General features: G+C 42.2%; 1 protein-coding gene across 5 annotated transcripts in view; it reads left to right on the top strand.

Moving 5' to 3' along the window:
• The window catches only part of dgkzb (diacylglycerol kinase, zeta b), a 111,338-nt gene that overhangs the window by 15,298 nt on the left and 76,239 nt on the right, over positions 1-19,801 (top strand). For 2 of the 5 annotated variants that reach the window (XM_029758381.1, XM_029758380.1), the window contains exon 1: positions 7,113-8,805. The exons of 1 other annotated variant lie outside the window; for it this stretch is intronic. In XM_029758381.1, coding sequence (XP_029614241.1) covers positions 8,597-8,805 — 209 coding nt within the window. In that variant the 5' untranslated portion in view covers positions 7,113-8,596. Of the gene's footprint in view, positions 1-4,750; positions 4,937-7,112; positions 8,806-19,801 lie in introns of those variants that run through there. 2 more of the 5 variants (XM_029758384.1, XM_029758382.1) reach the window with 2 other exon arrangements.

Raw genomic sequence — 19,801 nt, 5'->3', positions numbered from 1 at the left:
TTAAATACCCCTAGAATAGTGATGGGAAGTTTTGGCTCTTTTTACTGACTCAGATCTTTTCAACTCGTTCTGTCAAAATAACAAATCTTTCGTTATTTCGTTCATTTGAGTCAGTAGGCTAATCCTGCGAGTACGGAGGACCCCCTACCGGCGAACTAGGAACTAAAAACTCGAAAGAATTATGATTCTACGAGCCTCGTTCACCATAGGAGCCTTATTGCAGCTGTCATTTGTGATTGAGACCTTCAGATAATTGCTAGGCATACAAACATGCATACAAACACGATTATTTCTTGATACTGCCTTTGAAATGAGGTTTAGTTGCTGCTGCAACTGGACTTGATTGTGAACGACTCAATTGCATGAGTTGACTGCCGGGAAGCAGATAAGCACAACATCGTTCATGAACTGCAACAACCCCCCAAACGATTCGTTCTCGAGTTCGAGTTTGTTGAGCAGAAGCAGGCTGTATGTTTTGGTAGTCAATAACATTCAATAGTCAATTAATTGCACTCATTCTTGCACCATGCGATCAATTAACAGTTCAAAACTTGTATATATTTTTGTTCGATACTTTCTGCAGCACGATCTATTTTGCTGTGGAGGAGTGCTTATTAATCCTGTTTTATTCATTGCAGCCAGCAGGCGAAACGAATGACTAAAATGAACGAGTCACTCTGAAAAATGAATCATGACTCTCGAGTCAGTAAAAATAGTAATTAAAAAAGAACGAGTCGTTCGCCAACTGCACATCACTACCCTAGAACCAAACAGACCTGGGATCGGTTTCCCAAATCATCTTAAGACGAAGTGCATCGTTATAACCTTCGTCGTTAAATCTCCAAGCTGTTTCTCAAAACCATCGTTATTAACGTTCCACTTGAAAACGCTCGTAATCTAACGCCTGCCTCAGCTGTGGTGTGCTTCGTTAGATGCTTTTTTGCCCTCCCGCATCACTTTATACACAGAAGATCTCCACTAAACACAGAGGAACAATATACTGAGAATGTGCTTGTCCTCCCGCGAACTTTAGAACATGCATATGCACATTTTCCAGTGATTGAAGTATTGCATTGCAAAAAGGCAAAAGTCGCCTAGTAGCCTTGTGCAAATGGGGAATATATGATGACTTATTCAGAACAAAAAAAAACACGTAGCTAAATATAATAACAAGATGCAATCATTTGCTGTTAGTAAGAAGAGTTAAAATCTATTTATTTGTATCTTTGCATTCTAAAATAATTAGAAATCTATTTCCTTTCATTTATTTCATTTCCATGATCATTGCAGAATAGATTCCTCAACTTTTCTGACTCTGACGGTTTCATTCTCGCGAAATAGCCTTATAGGCCTACAACAAGTTAGGATAGGCTACCATTTTCCCCATCTCTCATTTAATTGGACCCTCTCCACGGTGGTAAACAAATACGCTGCCGGTATTTAAAGTATTTTTTTTCCCCTATGCCGAGTTCTGTTTTCTATTATTATTATTTTTCTTCCTGGTTTTGGTTTTCTTTCAGTCTTTTAACTCTCAATATTACAATTATTCTTAGAGAAACAACAAAAATGGATGTTCTGAGTCCATGTCTATGCTTAAATCACATCAGAAGACCATTTTAGGTCTGGAAAAAATACTAACAAATGTAATTGCGCATCTAGCAAGAGAGTAATGTGTCAGTCTGGCGATGTTTCTGTTGGGTCTACTGCTGCACCACATGTCATGGCAGAGTTTGTAAAACAATGGCCACCGAAATGATACAAATAATCATGATATAGTTATTTCAGGTAACATTTAATTGAGAAGGTTTTTTTGGGGAAAGTCTTTCTGTTTACCCACACGACTGTTATCATTAGCATCGCTAACTGGCTACTACATACGGCGTGATAAACAAACGCGCGCACCAAACATACAGACCTGGGCAATATTGATGGAAATTAATTGGCAGATATTGTGTTGCGTTTGGCTTTTTAAGTCAATTGTGGCTAACCAGGTTTGGGATAATGTCAACGTGGCTTTGATTAAATAGTAGCCAGGAGCTTTTTGTTTATGACAGTTTGCGATGGAACACATGAGAAAATGTACTTTCAGAATTGCTTGGCTAGCTAATCGTAGGTGGGCAGCGAGCTAAAGGTAGCTCGCAATCTACCTGTTGGAGACCCCTACTTTTTGATCTGATTCGAAGCGCATCTTAATGGTAGAATAGATGGTTCACCATTTTCATTGACGTTTGTTGGCTACATCTAAATACTGTAATGTCAAATTTCACGAGCAGCATAGACGATATTTAATTTATAAGCACAATACATATCATAACTATTGCACTTTTCTGGCCATGATGAGTTCATATTCCCGAAGTAGCAATACAACAAAATACCATGGACATCTCATTTAGTTGGGGCTATTAGATAGATAGGTCATTGTAATTTCAAGTTTTTGCTCTATGCATCTGAAAGGGAGTGCTGTTTTATAACATACAGGTGAACAGACAGTTGATCTTCTACATTGAAGTGTGTCACTACCACTGTAAGTTGGCCTTCTGTACTTAATTTTTAGAGTAGACAATGTTTCAGAATTTACGGGCAGTGCAACATATTTAGGTTTGGGAGAAAGTAAATGCAAAACATTATTGAATTCAAATAATCTGTTTACAGGTCCACAACAATTTGCAGTTGTTTTTGTGTTTCAGAAACGGTCAGATACAGCAAATGTCACTGGAAAAAAAAAACATTCTGCCAACGCATCCAAAGACATTTGATCAAGTTCACCATTGATATGTCCTTTAGATATACAATGTTGGCCTAATTCCAATACTTCCAAAGTATACAGCAAATAAGGGTGTTATTGTCACCAGAAAAGGTGAATTATGGGTGTTAATCAAGCAGAGTTACAATGCTCGTTCACTCGCACACAGTTTTATGACAGGTCGGATTTATAACGGGAAACATGGTAAGTATGGCGTGCGCCAAGTTTATAAATCTCTATTTTTGTGTGTGCACTGACTTTTCATAAATGGGGCACGCAGATATTTAATGTTAAATTTATCCAACGGTTATAAATGAGGCCCCTGGTCTCTAAAGAAATGGACAAAGTCTTGCAGTTACATTAGTTGACTAACTGTTACTCAAAAAATATGGACAAAGTCTTTCAGTTACACTAGCTGACTAGCTGTGTCTCAAGTTTTGGACAAAGTCTTTAATTTATCAACTGTCCTGAACTTGACTCTAGAACTTGACATTCCCTGCTGGTCCTGTAGGAGTCCTATTCCCGTGTCAACCTCTAATGCACACTGCCTGCATGCTACAACCCACACACACACCGGTTAGTGGACACAGCTGTGCCGCAGAATGTTCCATCTGCCCGTTCCTGTTTGGTACAGTGCTGAGTGAGGGAAGAGGAGGGCCTTTTTCTCTACTTCATTTGGGATAGCTGTCGAAGTGTGCATATATGGAGTGGTGGTTCTGCTTGCTTATGTGTGTGTGTGTGTGTTCAGCTGTGTTAAGTGTGTATGTTTTATGAAAATCTGTATTGTATTGAAAAGGATGAAAATCAAAGCTGTGCTTGGTGTCTTTTGTATATTCATCATGGCTGCACTGGAAACACATGACACTTCATAACACACCAAGCCATAGACTAGTGTAGCTTCTCTAGTTTGCCAGAATATGTCCAATTCTTATTTTGTAATTTAACGTGTTCACAGTGTACTTCCCCTTGTAGTTTTATTGTAACCAGTTGCAATAGAACAACATTGTTAATAGCATTCAGATGTGAACAGCATCTGACCAGCATTGCATAATACCACTCCTTGTCAATTCCATTCAGTGTTGAGATGGTGTCCTACTCGTAATATCCGATTCTGTCTGTGTGTTTTGTTGTGTGATAACTAACTCTGCTCGGCCCCATGAGCTGACCTCTGTCACTGATGTGTCATGACAGCCAGCCAGGCAGAGGAGGTTTACTGGAAGGGTTCAAATTGATAAGTGACCTTAAATGTCAAACCATAAAAACAATCCCCATCCCGCCCACGTACAGAACGGGGGAAACCGCAACCCTGTTGGGTAAGACCTGTTGTTCTTTCGACTCCCTCATCATCAAAAGAAACCGTCATCAATGTGAGAACACACATCTATCTGCTGCCATGCAATACTGTGGTGTTCTCGATTGTGGGAGCCACGAGTCTCTCCTCTATCTCTATAGCCCCGGGGCTGGAGCTGGTAGGACTGAAATAGTGCTGCTGTTCTTGTGAAAATAGCAGACTGACTGCACAGGCTGGCAAAATGACCTGTCAGGCAACCACAGCAGCATATACAGTACATGCTCATGTGATTGCTTGTTATGAACCCATGCCTGCATGGCTCATGAGGGCCTGCTGTAACATGGCATATTCATTAATCGCAGGTCCCTTGTAACAAGTGCACCCCATGACCAAAGCGAATAGCTATTAACCCAGTCACACATATACTATATATAGAAAACCACTGAGACTATACTATAGTATAAGTTTTCCTTTTTCTCTGCTTACTTTATAACGTGGTTTGACCATGTGATGTGAAATAAAGAGGCCTTTGGTCATGGTCACTAAACATCAATCCTTTCTCTCTCTTTTTGAAGATGTTTAGTGATTGCCGTAAGTGGCACTGCATTCACTTACACAAGACATGTGACCTATTTTGTAATGGCTTAGTACTGGTTTCCAGTTTCTTAACAGGAAGATGATTAGTAATATTGTCCGTAACAATGGGGAAGTTCAATCAGGATACGGAGAACAACAAAAAGGCTTTAAGGGTGGCTCGCTCTTGGTGACTTTGTGTAGTTTCTTGTAACAGACTGTGGACTCTGAGTTTAGGTTTTTGTGGTCTGCGTCAAGTGATAGGGGACTGAAAGGATATAAACACAAATGAAGAAACATCAGTGCAAAAGGATCTTGTCTTGTCGCAGGTAATGTGGGAGGCACCAACCTACTCTGATTAATTGCACAATTTATTTGACTAAACACACCAAAGTAAAATTGTACCAGTTGAATAATGGAATAATGTAGTTCTGTGCTGTATCCTATCATTAGAACATTGGCTGCTGCCTTGTTGTTTTCTGTTGGCGCTGGTGCAGCAGAGAAAGCATATGTCCTCTGTCTGCGTGGGCTCATGTGTGGGTGTTGGTAAAAAAAAAAAAGGGAAAAAAAAGCAGATGATATGGATTTTTGTTGCCGGTAAAGTAAATCACTTCTCTACTGCATGGTTGCTCACGTATGGCCTTTTGTTTTACTGTATTGCAAATGTATGTGTTTGTATAACGTCCTATGATAGGCATTTATCCTCTGAACATTTCATTTCTATGTCTGACTGGCTTTATCGCTTTTAGCTGTGTTGACATGTCAATTCAGTCCTTAGTCTGCTTTCAAATCTAAATATTGAGGCATGATGCGTGAGTAATTGTCATCGCACACTCAGCATCTTCCTCAATGATTGAATTACACTGTATCTTCACTAGATGGAGCCCAAACCACTCCAAAATGTTTTGCCCCAAATATCTGCTATCATCACCCACTTGTACAATTTTTGGCCTCTGCGTCCCTCTGAACGTATGTTGTAACATACATACAACCTCTTTACACATACCTCTGCATTACTTTTCACCTTGTGAAATACAGTAAGTTTAAACATATTTTTTTTGTATTATCTATTGATTAGGCTTGATATGAACTATAACCTGGGTCATGTTTATTAAGGCATTAAACGGAGGAAAACAGACAAACCTCCACACGTTTTCAATTAAATACGCTTTAGTTTTATTTTTCTGTTGCAAAATGTTTTGTAAACATTTTTTTACTGTGTGCCCTAATGAAAACCACCATGGCCTAAAAACTGACTAGACTGTACACCCATGCAAAGTGTTCTTCGTTTCCCCATGGCTTATGTTTGGGCGTTTCACTTATCCAAATGAGGGGGGACGAGGGGATTACTGATTTTGGGAAATGTGTCCTTCTAAATGTAGATTTAATGATTTGTCCATAGGGGTTCTCATTTGTATAGACAGAATTTTGTACAGTAGGGGATGTAGCTATTCCCAAAACTGGTGGCTGTTCCATTGTGATTTTCAACAGAAAATGCCATAGGCATGTTTGACTGCTGTTACTTAGTAGTAGGCCTATTTGTTATTGTTTCGTTGAGGTTTTGATATTTGACTTCTGGATAATAGGAACTTAGATAACACATGATTTTGATTTGATACTCTGTCATCTACCATGTTCTCTGCATTCTGAAAACGCAATACACAGAATGCGTAGATGATTTTGATTTGATACTCTGTGATGTGTTATCTAAGGTTACAGGTCACAGAGAAGACTGGCATCAATGATCTTGTATTTTCATCGAGCTTTAATAGCTAGGAGAAGGACTGAGTCCCTCCATAACCTGAGCAGTGCAATCACCGCAATGTGTTATCTAACAGTCCCACTACTTTGGGAAGAGAGTGAAGACATGACGTGGTGTGCTCATGTGACATACATTTTAGTGAGCAGTCAGGTATAATAAGCAATAAAACCGAGATACAGTATACACACAATTAACTTTGTTTTGATTAATTTTGACCTTTCCTGACGTCATTGATAAAAGTATCTGCCTTGGTTACTTCAGGTAAAACCTAGGTGTGTCCGAAATGGCACCCTATTCCCTACATAAGGCTCTGGTCAAAGTAGTCCAATATGTAGGGAATCGGGTGCCATTTCAGACCCACAGTGTCCTTTTTTTCCTACTGTGTCGTCCTGTGTCCCCGGAGCTCTGCAACTCTTATCTCCATTTGAAAACATCTGCTTGGGGCATCCCTCCAGTCTGGGCCTGTGTAGCTGTCATGGCACAAACTGTAATCCTTGATATGCAACACAAACCGAAACTGGGGCACCACATCACCATCATTCCTGGAGGTATCATCATAACCCAATTTCTGTTACGCAATCATGACCCGAGTTGTAAATTTTGTGGAGTGAGATGGTCGACCCATCCTGGAAACAGCCTCGGATTATTACAGTATCGCGCTGATCCGCCAGGTGCCCACTGCACCTCTTTTTTTTTTTTTTAATTGGCTGTCAAAAAATAACTTTGGCTATCCTTCAGAGCGGTGCACCGAGCTGAACTCCAGCTCATAACGGGAGCCCAGGGGAGGTGGCAGCCACGCGCATGTGGTGAAGATCTCTGCGTGGGACTCACTGCTGCGGCCGTGTGAACTCTCAGCTTCTGCTGCGGCACTCTCTATCGCTAAAAGTGGGGTGGTGTGTGTGAAAAAAAAGCGCTGGATAGATGGATGGATGGCGTGGGCATTTTTTCACCCATCTTTATGTAAAGCGTATGTGGGAGGGAAGCCGGAGCGGAGTACATTGCAAAGAGAGAGTGGGGAACTGGAAATGTGATCGAAGTGAGAGGCAGGACTTTGGTCAGGCAGTTATACATACCGCCTGGTTTTAAATAGAGGGATGGATTGATGTGTTCAAATAAAAAAAAAATAGGTGCTTTTGTTTAATTTCATGCCCTTGTATAGTGAAGCAATGGGACCTGCAACTTCCTTATTATCATAATAAGCAGACGTGTGGTTCTGTGGTTAAACAGGATGTGTAATAAATTAGGTTGAGCTCTTGTATGCTGTCAGCTTTCGACAGGCTTTAGGCTATATTTGGATATTTGGACACATTTAGCTCATTTTCGTTCCCTTCCACACACTCAATTTAGGCATTTTTCATTAACGACCAATAGGTGGCAACGCACTCACATTAATACTCACGGCCAATGGGAGAGAAAGTAAGAGGGAGGGGAGGGACAGAGAGAGAAAGCAAGGGAGAGCAACAGAGATGAGTGGGAGATAAAAGTATGTGCAAGAGAGTGAAAGGAAGCGAGATGACACTGAAGCAAGAGAGGGAACGTATGCGAACAAGAAGCCACAGGTAGGCCATGTTCTTGCTTGTTGCTTCATCTGGGTATGACACTTCCTGGATTGTTTGAAATAGTCCCATAGAAGGTAAGCCAGCCAGTGTGTGTTGTGTGGTGGTGAGAGTAGTAGTAGTGCCAGGAGAGAGAGGGAGAGCAGCCTGACCAGGAAACACGAACAGCAGAGCGGAGAGAGAGGCTTCCTCTGACGGTGGCATTGGAGGAAGAGAGTGAGGAAGCCAGTTGGGAGAGAAGACCAGACCAGCCTGTGGAGGAACAGGAGAGACATTTCAGTTCGAATGATACTGCTGCCTGCAGCTCAACAGAGCTGTGTGTGGTGAGCGACTACCACACGAGGAGTGCACACACCAAGTTTGTCTCTGTAGAGTTTCCCTCCTCTCCGCTCTTGTGTCAAACTTGACATGTGAGAAAGGAAACAGGGATACGGAAGACTAATTGTCGATTTCCTGTTTTGTTTTTTCTCTAATTTCCTCCCTTTTTTTAATGGGGGAAGAAACGGCCAGAGTGTAGTTGCTGCTTATTGCTGCTGGGAACTTTTTTGTTGTTCTTATGGCCTCTTGCTGCCTGGCCTGGGGCTGTGTGGACTCTGTGACTCCTCTGAAAGGAGAGGAGAAGCTCTGTGTGTGAGAGAGAACTGAGAAACAACCGTTTAAGAACATCGGCCATGGAGCAGCCCGAGGAGGAGCAGGAAGGAGCGGGGGCTTCCCCCGACCCTGACGAGACCCTGCAGGATGGAGACGAACCCTACACCTCTGCCTCGCCGGCCTCTTCGTCTTCCTCCTCTTCCTCCAGCCCAGTCCTGCCCTCCGCCGCCGCCGCCATCCGCTGCCCCCACACCACTAAGAACTTCACACTGCGCATGTTTGGCAGGAAGTGAGTATGCATATTGTAGCCACTGGCGTACCACACATCCCCGCAGCCCCTGCAAGTTGAGGGAAGGCCCGCGGGCTCTAGGGACCCCCCCCAAAATACACAAATAAATGTGTAGAATAGCAGGAACTTTCTTTGCTTTAAAAATGCAAAAATTCTCTCAACCTCATTGCAAAATGTGTAGAATAGCACAAGATTAGCAAAAACTGCAACATTTTCTCTCTGCCCCATGGCAATATGTGTAGAATAGCATGAGATTAGCTATAAAACGTTACACTAGCTGCAGCAGAGTGGTTGTGGAAATGTTGTAGGAGCATTCCCATAACCACTTAGCGGAGACAGATGAGTGAAAACAATGTTGCCAAACTGCGGCAGATGGAGACGTTATGGAAATGTTGCAAAAACGTTCTGCGCTGAAGGCTACAGTCAGTGGCTTACCCACCCCCCACGCAAGGTCTGAGCAAGGGACATCCAGGGGGCCCCAGAGCCCATGGGCCACCCTGCCTTGCGTGGGCTGTGGGGATGTGTGGTACGCCAGTGTGCCTTATTTATTCTTAGGCATATGACACAATGACAGCCTGGTCCCAGATCTGTTTGTGCTGTCTTTCCAACTCCTATGGCCATTTCCAAGACTCCACAAACAGATCTGGGAGCAGGCTAACACAACGATGCTACGGTATTGGTGTGACTGTGAGAGTTAAACCACAGAATGAGAGTCATGATGGAAATTTGGGAGCTACGCTTCTCTCTGAACTTGTTCAGCGCCGCCGAAGCCTATCACTGGGCCAGATAATCACTGAGGGTCTTCAGTTGAACAAAAACAAACAGTTTTAGCGTCAGACGATCAGTGCTGTTCTGCAGTCACAGGTGCTTTCCAAGTGTTTTCCCACTTGTTTCTTTCTCAGCTTCAGTTTACTGTCTTGGAGAGCTTCCTGTTTTGTTTTACTGGTGACCGTTTCATCCCCTTGAACTATCCAGTCAGGTGCGTCACTGGAGTCTTAACAGGTGCAACGTCGTGTCTTATATCACTTGGCCTCCCGAGTGGTGCAGCGGTCTAAAGCACTGTATTGCGGTGCTAGAGGCATCACTACAGACCCTGGTTCGTTCCCAGGCTGTGTCACAACCGGCCGTGATCGGGAGTTCCATATGGCAGCGCACAATTGGCCCAGCGTCGTCCGGGTTAGGGGAGGGTTTGGCTGCGGGGATAGGCCGTAATTGTAAATAAGAATTTGTTATTAACTGATTTTTCTAGTTAAATAAGAACAATTTAAAAAATGATTGGCATTATAATACTGTTTCGATGTAGGCTACTTCAACTGCAGCGGTGTATTTGATCTGTGCATGTGCCAGCACCAGCAGTGAAAACCTCCCAACTGAGTTTGAAAAAACTGAAAGTATGCATTTTAGAAATAGTTTCACGTACAAACTTTGTATGCCCGAATCAACGTTCTATGTCTTGCCATTATAGTACCATTTTGTGAGTTCTCTCTATCATTGGTCATTAACTGTATGCAATGAAACCATCTCATGAGCCTTGATGTTAACGGGGGTGTTAAGTATATTAATGGTCAAAATCAAGTTAACAAGAGGTATGCTCTTGTCTTTATTGTAAACAAGAGGGATACTAAACTTGTGGTTTAGTGTTCAGTACAACAGTTCATTTTCCTCTGTCGTGGGAAAGGCTAGTGACCCTGAGTGCCATCTACTTGGTTCAACAACTATTAATGTATTTCCTCCTCATGATACATACAGCAGTAATTGCAACATGACTTGACCTTGTGTACATTAAGCATTCATTATGCTTTCAACGACCGATCCGAGATATGCTTAAGCTGTCGTGAATTAAAAGGTAACAAGTGCACTTTCAAATTTAATCACGCCGTTACATTAATCTCACAGCGCGATCTCCCATGGCCCTCTAAATATAGCGGGTTTTAATGGATTGGCAGAGCAATTAATGAAAAACTGTAATTTTTAGGCCCTGCTGGGAGCCTCATTGCTACCAAGGGGAACTAAAGCCCTGAACAGACTGTAGGATTTTTGCCGTCTTATACCCTGATTTTGCTGTCCCAGACAAAATGTCCACATCGTGGGCAAATTCTTAGGTCATAAACGATTGTCGGACGTCTTGGCTCGTTCAGTGTGACGGGGTCTAGGTCTTCCGATTTAAGTACCACTGCGTGCTGTCGTAGGCTCCGACAAAGATCTGTCAATGTCAGACATTTTTTGCTGTTCCTGGTGACTGACCAATAGAAACACGGCCTGAACTGATTTTAATATAATTGTTTTATTTCAAGATGTACATGCTTTGCAAGAAGAATGCTTTCCCTAATAATCTTGTTTACATGACACATCTGAAATCAGGCTACCTGATGGGTTTTTGATAAATGCACAAAATCGTCAATCAATATAAACGTTCTACCACAGGGACCATGTTATTTTTGGGAAGCTATTTCATTCTGAGTTTGGACATATAAAGTTTGTATGTGAAACAATTTCTAAAACTCAGTCGTGAAGCTTGCGCTGCTGTTGCTGGCACATGTGCAGATGAAATACACCGCTGCAGTTGACGTAGCCTACGTCGGCTGACATAGCTTCGCAAGCCAATCGCAGAATGTGACGACAGAACTGAAACAAATCGTACAATTTGGCCAGGTTGACATCAATATTTGTATTTGGTATCATCGCACAGTGTGACATGTAACAATCGTAAAAGACTGAATCCAACATACAGTGTGGGAAGGCCTTAAGGGGAATTCAACGTGCCAATTTCTCGTGTGCTGAGGATTTGGTTAGTCCCAATCAGAAGTAAGGCCACACAGCAGCTCTCTTACCCACTTTAAACCAGTTCAGAAATAAACCCTAAAGGGGCCAAAAAACCATCAAAAGCCCCAGGGCCTTTGCTTTTGTAAGCTGAGCACTCAAACTGGCACTACTTCCCCTTTTTCTTTGATCTGTAAGTGTAGTATTAAAAGGGGAAGACCAACAATTATTTTATAATGTACATAATCTAGTGACTAAAGGGGATAGAATGATTGTGTGAAGAGGAGGATCATTTTCAACGTGATGCTTTAACTTACTGTATGTTTATGTTTCAATGCTTGTGTTTCTCTTTCTCTGTCCAACTAGATTAGATTAGATGGCTGGGATGCTTTTTTAGAGCAGGAGTGCTGAATAAAGGCTGGGCCTGATCCTTGGGGCGGCAGGTAGCTTAGTGGTTAGAGCGTTGGACTAGTAACCGAAAGGTTGCAAGATCGAATCCCCGAGCTGACAAGGTAAAAATCTGTCGTTCTGCCCCTGAACAAGGCAGTTAACCCACTGTTCCTAGGCCATCATTGAAAATGTTGTTCTTATCTGACTTTCCTAGTTAAATAAAGGTAAAAAACTAATACTAGATCATCACTCCTACTCTGAGATGGATTGTGAATATGGGCCTTGTTGTTGTAGCAAAATGCTTATGTTCCTAGCTCCAACAGTGCAGTAATACCTAACAATACAAAACAAATCCCCCAAAATTATATTATTTGTTCGTCAGCATCTGTTGCGGGCATCCATCTTTTTATTATTCATGAGTTATGTCACTCAAACACTTGAGTGCCGCATTTGAAGAGGAATCGTGCTATCGTACACTGAGGAAAACCAATGGGTCAGGAACCATTTCTACTACAGTAGCCACCTCACCACTAACTCCTCAACGGAAATGCACCAAGGCTACAAGCAAAGAGGGATCACAACATGCTCAGTCATGTTCAGGGCAATGCAAACAAGACAGGCAAGTCAAGTGTATAAACAGTCATTTATATTTTAGTGAAGGCTTTGCTACTGCATAGAGGATTTGATGTTCTTTTGAAAAGTCAGTAACTGACCATAAGAGCCAAACATCATTCAACTGTGTTGTTGTGGTCAATGTTACCACTCATATTTCTGCGCTCTGTGGAAGGGTTTTTCCGAGTGGACGTGTTATTGGTGACCAGAGATTTGTATTACAATTGTGCATAACCAAAACCCACTTAGCAACACTCTTATAATGTGGAGGAAAGGGCACCTGCATTCATTCAGACTTGAACAAAGTTTGCCTCACTGTTTGGGGTGTAGCTTGTTACAATGAATGTCAGACTTGTGTAAGGTATATGATGAATGCATATCTGACACTTTTTGAAAATAAAGGATAAATATCAGTATGTACAGTTGCGGCCAAATATATTGGCATCCTTGCACCTTTCTTAAATAATTGTCAATTTCATCTAAAGTAAGTTGAAATTTCAGACCTTGTTATTGGATTTCCGACATTGCAGAAGTTTCCAATTTTCATTTAGAAAATAAAGACAAATAGCATGGACAAAATTATTGCCACCCCGGAGCTAGCACTTGATTGCACAGCCTTTGGCCAAGATACTTTTGTTTATATAGTGTATGTGGATACCCCTTTAAATTTGTGGATTCGGCTATTTCAGCCAAACCAGTTGCTGACAGGTGAATAAAATTGAGCACACAGCCATGCAATCTCCATAGACAAACATTGGCACTAGAATGACCTTACTGAAGAGCTCAGTGACTTTCAATGTAGCACTGTCATAGGCATCACTACAGCCCCGGGTTCGATCCCAGGCTGTGTCACAGCTGGCCGTGACCGGGAGACCCATGTGGCGGCAAACAATTGGCCCAGCGTTGTCCGGGTTACGGTAGGGTTTGGCCAGGATTTCCTTGTCCCATCGCGCTCTAGCGACTCCTTGTGGCGGGCCGGGCACCTGCAAGCTGAACTTGGTCGCCAGCTGGATGGTGTTTCCTCTGACACATTGGTGCGGCTGGCTTCCGGGTTAAGCGAGCAGTGTGTCAAGAAGCAGTGGGGCTTGGCAGGGTCGTGTTTTGGAGGACGTGTGGCTCTCGACCTTCGCCTCTCCCGAGTCCGTAGGGGAGTTGCAACGATGGAACAAGACTGTAACTACCAATTTGCTATCACAAAAAAATGTATTAAAGAAAGGGTTTGTCGTAATCGGTGTGGACTGGCCTACACAGAGCCCTGACCTCAACCCCATCAACCACCTTTGGGATGAATTGGAACGCCGACTGCGAGCCAGGCCTAATCGCCCAACATCAGTGCCGGACCTCACTAATGCTCTTGTGGCTGAATGGAAGCAAGTCCCCACAGCAATGTTCCAACATCTACTGGAAAGTCTTCCCAGAAGAGTGGAGGCTGTTATAGCAGCAAAGGGGAACCAACTCCATATTAATACCCATGATTTTGGAACGAGATGTTCGATGAGCAGGTATTCACATACTTTTGGTAATGTAGTGTAACTGCCATCAATGAGCTTGCTGAACCTTTCGACTGGAAATTTGGCCCACTCTTCAGCAGCAAACTTCTCTAATCCTTCCATGCCATTTGTCTATATTTTCTAAATAGAAACGGTAAACTTTTGTTCTGCAATGTTGAAAATCCAATAACAATGTTTGGTGACTTAATTTAGAAGAAATACGGAATTATTTAAGAAAAGTGGAAGGGTGCCAATATATTTGGCCACAACCTCAAGGTGTTAAAAGCAATGCTATAAATTCAGGAAACCTTACAGGAACCCTTGTGATTTAGTTGTCAATGTTGTCCTTCCTTTTACCTATGCTTTATGTGAATGGCATAGTTTGTTTATCACACTCTTCAATGAGATCAAGCCATGAAGATAGGACATGAATTATCATCTCATATATTTTGAGGAAATAAAATGATAGCTGAAAACTTCCTGGTAAATATAGTTAATCCGTAGTGTTATGCCTTGGTCAAGTCCTACACCTTCAAAACACAAAGGGTTCACCTGGAAAGGGTTTCTTTATATACAGTGCATTCGGAAAGTATTCAGACCCCTTGACTTTTTGTGAGGTTACAGCCTTATTCTAAAATTGATTAAATTGTTTTTTTCCTTATCAATCTACACACAATACCCCATAATGACGAAGCAAAAACAGGTTTTTAGAAATGTTTGCTAATTTATAAAAACCAAAAACTGAAATAGTACATTTACTTACTACATACAGTACCAGTCAAAAGTTTGGTCACACCTACTCATTCAAGGGTTTTGGTTTATTTTTACTATTGCTACATTGTAGAATAATAGTGACGACATCAAAACTATGAAATAATGCATTAAAAATCAAATTTGATTTGTCACATACACATGTTCAGCAGATGTTATTGCGGGTGTAGTGAAATGCTTGTTTCTAGCTCCAACAGTGCAGTAATATCTAACAATTTCACAACAGTACACACAAATCTAAAGTAAAGGAATAATGTAGTAACCAAAAAAGTATTCAATATATATTTTATATTTGAGATTCTTCAAAGTAGCCACCATTTGCCTTGATGACAGCTTTGCACACTCTTGGCAATCTCTCAACCAGCTTCACCTTGAATGCTTTTCCAACAGTGTTGAAGAAGTTCCCACATATGCTGAGCACTTGTTGGCTGCTTTTCCGTCACCCTTTACTCAAGGACATTCAGAGACTTGTCCCAAAGCCACTTGCATTGTCTTGGCTGTGTGCTTAGGGTCGTTGTCCTTGATGAGGTAACTCTGGGTGTTCCTTTCCTGTGGCGGTCCTCATGAGAGCCAGTTTCATCATAGCGCTTGATGGGTTTTTGCAACTGCACATGAAGAAACTTAAAGTTCTTAAAATTTTCCAGATTGACTGACCTTCATTTCTTAAAGTAATGATTGACTGTCATTTCTCTTTGCTTATTTGAGCTGTTCTTGCCTTAATATGGACTTGGTCTAGAAAATAGTCAAAATAAAGAAAATCCTTGGAATTAGTAGGTGTGTCCAAACTTTTGACTGGTACTGTAAGTATTCAAACCCTTTACTCAGTACTTTGTTGAAGAACCTTTGGCAGCAATTACAACCTCAAGTCTTCTTGGGTATGATGCTTCAAGCTTGGCACACCTGTATTTGGGGAGTTTCTCCCATTCTTCTCTGCAGATCCTCTCAACCTCTGTCAGGTTGGATCAGGAGCATTGCTGCAGAGCTATTTTCAGGTCTCTCCAGAGATGTTCAATCAGGTTTAAGTCCATGCTCTGGCTGGGCCACTCACGGACATTCAGAGACCCGAAGCCACTCCTGCATTGTCCTGGCTGTGTGCTTAGGGTCGTTGCCTGTTGGAAGGTGAACCTTCACCCCAGTCTGAGGTCCTGAGTGCTCTGGAGCAGGTTTTCATCAAGGATCTGATCTCTCTGTACTTTGTGCCGTTCATCTTTGCCTCGATCCTGACTAGTCTCCCAGTCCCTGCCGCTGCGAAACATCCCACAGGATGATTGTTCCACCAACATGCTTCCCCATAGGGATGGTGCCAGGTTTCCTCCAGATATGATGCTTGATATTCAGGCCAAAGAGTTCAATCTTGGTTTCATCAGACCAGAGAATCTTGTTTCTCATGGTCTGAGAGTGTTTAGGTGCCTTTTGGCAAACTCCAAGCGGGCTGTCATGTGCCTTTTACTGAAGAGTGGCCTCTGTCTGGCTACTCTACCATAAAGGCCTGATTGGTGGAGTGCTGCAGAGATGGTTGTCCTTCTGGAATGTTCTCCCATCTCCACACAGGAACTCAGGAGCTCTGTTAGATTGACCATCGTGTTCTTGGTCACCTCCCTGACCAAGGCCCTTCTCCCCCGATTGCTCAGTTTGGCCGGGCGGCCAGCTCTAGGAAGAGTCTTGGTGGTTCCAAACTTTTTCCATTTAAGAATGATGGAGGCCACTGTGTTCTTGGGGACCTTCAATGCTGCAGACATTTTTTGGTACCCTTCCCCAGATCTATGTCTTGACACAATCCTGCCTCGGTGCTCTAAGGACAATTCCTTCGACCTCATGGCTTGATTTTTACTCTGACATGCACTGTCAACTGTGGGACCTTATATAGACAGGTGTGTGCATTTCCAAATTATGTCCAATCAATTGAATTTACCACAGGTGGACTCCAATCAAGTTGCAGAAACATCTCAAGGATGATCAATGTAAACTGGATGCACCTGAGCTCAATTTCGAGTCTCATAGCAAAGGGTCTGAAAACTTATGTAAATAAGGTATTTCTGTTTTTTTTATCTTTAAATTTTCAAGCATTTCTAAAAACCTGTTTTTGCTTTTTCATTATAGGGTATTGTGTGTAGATTGCTGAGGATTTTTTTATTTGATCCATTTTAGAAGACAGCTGTAACGTAACAAAATTAGGAAAAAGTAATGGGGTTTCAATACTTTCCGAAGGCACTGTACTTGTGCAAGGTACTCTTGAATATCTGGTTTCTCAGTGGAATGACATCATAAAGCTGAATACAGACCCGTAAATGGTGTGTGTATGTGTGTGTGTGTGTAGCACTTTGTGTGTGTGGGTGCGTTTACTCGCGTGTTTCCGCGCAGGCATGCATGCGCGTGTGGGATCATGTATATGCATGCGTGTAGTTACATTTTTTAAAATAATAAGTAGCCTTTTGTGAACTAACACTCGCACTTTGTTTCTCCCCTACTAGCATTTTCTTTGCTGATAGCCTCTTTCTTGTGGAAAAATGTACTTACATGACTAAGATACTGTATGTGGTTGTCCTACCTACCCATCTTAAGACGAATGCACTAACTGTAAGTCGCTCTGGATAAGATTGTCTGCTAAATTGCTAAAATGTCAAATGTCAAGTAAAATGTGTGGGTGCATTTTACTTGTGTGTGTGTTTGTATGCGTTTTACTGGTGTGTTAATATCTTGTTCAGGAATTACAATCTGTGCACAGATCATTTGCTTTTATTTTAGTGTGATACAAATGTGGTGATAGAAACACAGATGGAGGGCAGACTGTGGCTGCCTCTGTAGCAGTTCTCTGCTCATCAACAACTGTCATGTCCAGTCAGTCACACCAAACAACCACACAGATTTAACCAGTCCCCCCTGATTGATGAATCATCATTGTGTGTGTGTGTTATGAGCCAGTCAGTTGTGTCTGTTTGTTCAATGTTATGAGAAAGTTCTATTTTCCCTCTATTTGAATTTGTATGACATTGGAATAAAACTGAATTGTCCTTGGGTGCTGGTGACCCACAGACGACACTTGTCAGGCCATGTATAGTTGGACTCTCTTGGCCCTTCCGTCACAACTAATGTAGGGGTGAATTAGCTCTTAGTTCTTGAAAACAGGCCCCCCCCCTGTTAAGTCCAGGTTGTCCCTCCCTGTTTCAGTCCATTTTCTTCTGTTTGGTGCCAAATGAATACCACCCAGAACACCTGACATCCATTGTACCACAGCTCCGCCCCATTGAAACCAAAATACACAAATAACCTTCTCTACCGGTGGGTCGCTGGTTCCCTGTTGAAGGTGAGGTGGCACTTGTAGGGTGGGTTTAATGTCTGCGCGCAGTTAGCCACTGAGTTTGGCGTAATCTGATAATGCCATCCAGACCAGCGCTCTCTCTTTTTCTCTCCATTTTTGCCACCTGGGCTCCTGTGTAACAGCACGGCCACTAGGTGTGTGTTTGTGTGTGTGAGAGAAAGTGACAGAGCACGGCCACTAGGTGTGTGTGTGATGTGTGTGTGTGTGTGTGTGTACGGCCAGCTGGTCATTTTCTCTCCCATGCTACTTCAGCACATGCGCTGCCAGCATCTCTGATGATGAGGCACAGGATAGAGTAACTGTGGTGACATGGAGAGATGTGAACTCTTACTGGTTTTCGATAATGAGCTGAGGCTGAAGCAAAATGTTCTCTTTTTAAATTGGTTGTTGCAATTAAAATACATTTACATTTTGACTCCCAATCCATTTTGATGCATCTGTCTAATGGGGCTTGACTAAAAAGACCGTCCCTATCCCAGCTTAACTGGGATCCCTTGGGCCAGACTAGGGATTAATATTTTATTGAAAATCGACCCAAGTTTCAAGACCGGGGAATACTTCATATTTATTTTGAGTCGCTGGAAATACCGCAAAAATCGGAAGTGCCCATTTTAAAGCGTTTAAAACCAAGATATGGTCAAGATGCCAGGGTTCTCCCCAAATAAGAGCAGTGCTGCGCCACCTTGCCGGCTTGGCTGCACCGCCTTGTAAAGGTTTCAGAGCAAATTAAACTAATATGTACTAATGATAGAGTAACTATCTTTGATGACCAGCGCATCTCGGCAAAGAGATGAGGACTCACAGAGCGCACTCCGAGTATAGAGTTGTCGAAACATTCTTACTTTGTAATGGCAGTCAAACAAAAGTGAAATGACCAAAGTTCCTAAACTTGCTAGATAACCTCCTTCAACGAATGACATATCTCCTATATTTGGCAAAATCGAGTTGATGATTATACAGATAGCAGATCAGCTCATGAACAACGGGGAGATGAAGAGTAGAAATAGTTCAAATATCAAGGTATTTTAACGGGGACCAACTCAACTTTAGAAAATATCCATATCTACTCTCATACCATTTGTTGAACACACATTCTCTACCGAAGCTCTCATATTGGCAGTAAGTATGAGAGGGTACGAGGGGAACATGTTAGAATGGTATTTTGACATGCAGGTGAAAGAGACGTTCTTTGGTAATGCAACCTATGGATTACAGAATAAAAGTTAGGAATTTTCATGTGAGACAGGAGTCAGGATTTTGGATTTCAGTGGGATTGGGACTGGATAGGAAAATAGCCTAGGCTCTACAACAGTAGAATATTTAATTTTCCCTCATGCCTCTCTGAATTGTTAAGATAGGCATCACTGTCACAGACATGAAGTATGTAGTGAATTGTGTATAGACCTATCAAATTTGTGACTGTCTGAAGATTCACAATTACAGCTCAAAGAGGGAGACATTCTTTTATAGGCTAGAGGCCTACTGTAGGAGTTTCTTGTAGGGTTTACTAAATGCATTCAAGTCACGTGCGCAGTCCGGCAGTGTGAATTATGCGCATGCTTTGAATTTATGACCTTTTGTGAAGTAAATACGCTAGGCTAAAGGCTTCCATGTGACAACCTGTTTGGATAATGTGCTATTTCATTTTTTGCTA

Source organism: Salmo trutta, chromosome 7, assembly GCF_901001165.1.
Source record: "Salmo trutta chromosome 7, fSalTru1.1, whole genome shotgun sequence".
Lineage (NCBI taxonomy): Eukaryota > Metazoa > Chordata > Actinopteri > Salmoniformes > Salmonidae > Salmo > Salmo trutta.
Note: the sequence above shows the minus strand (reverse complement) of the source record. Positions and strands in the feature narration are given on the sequence as shown.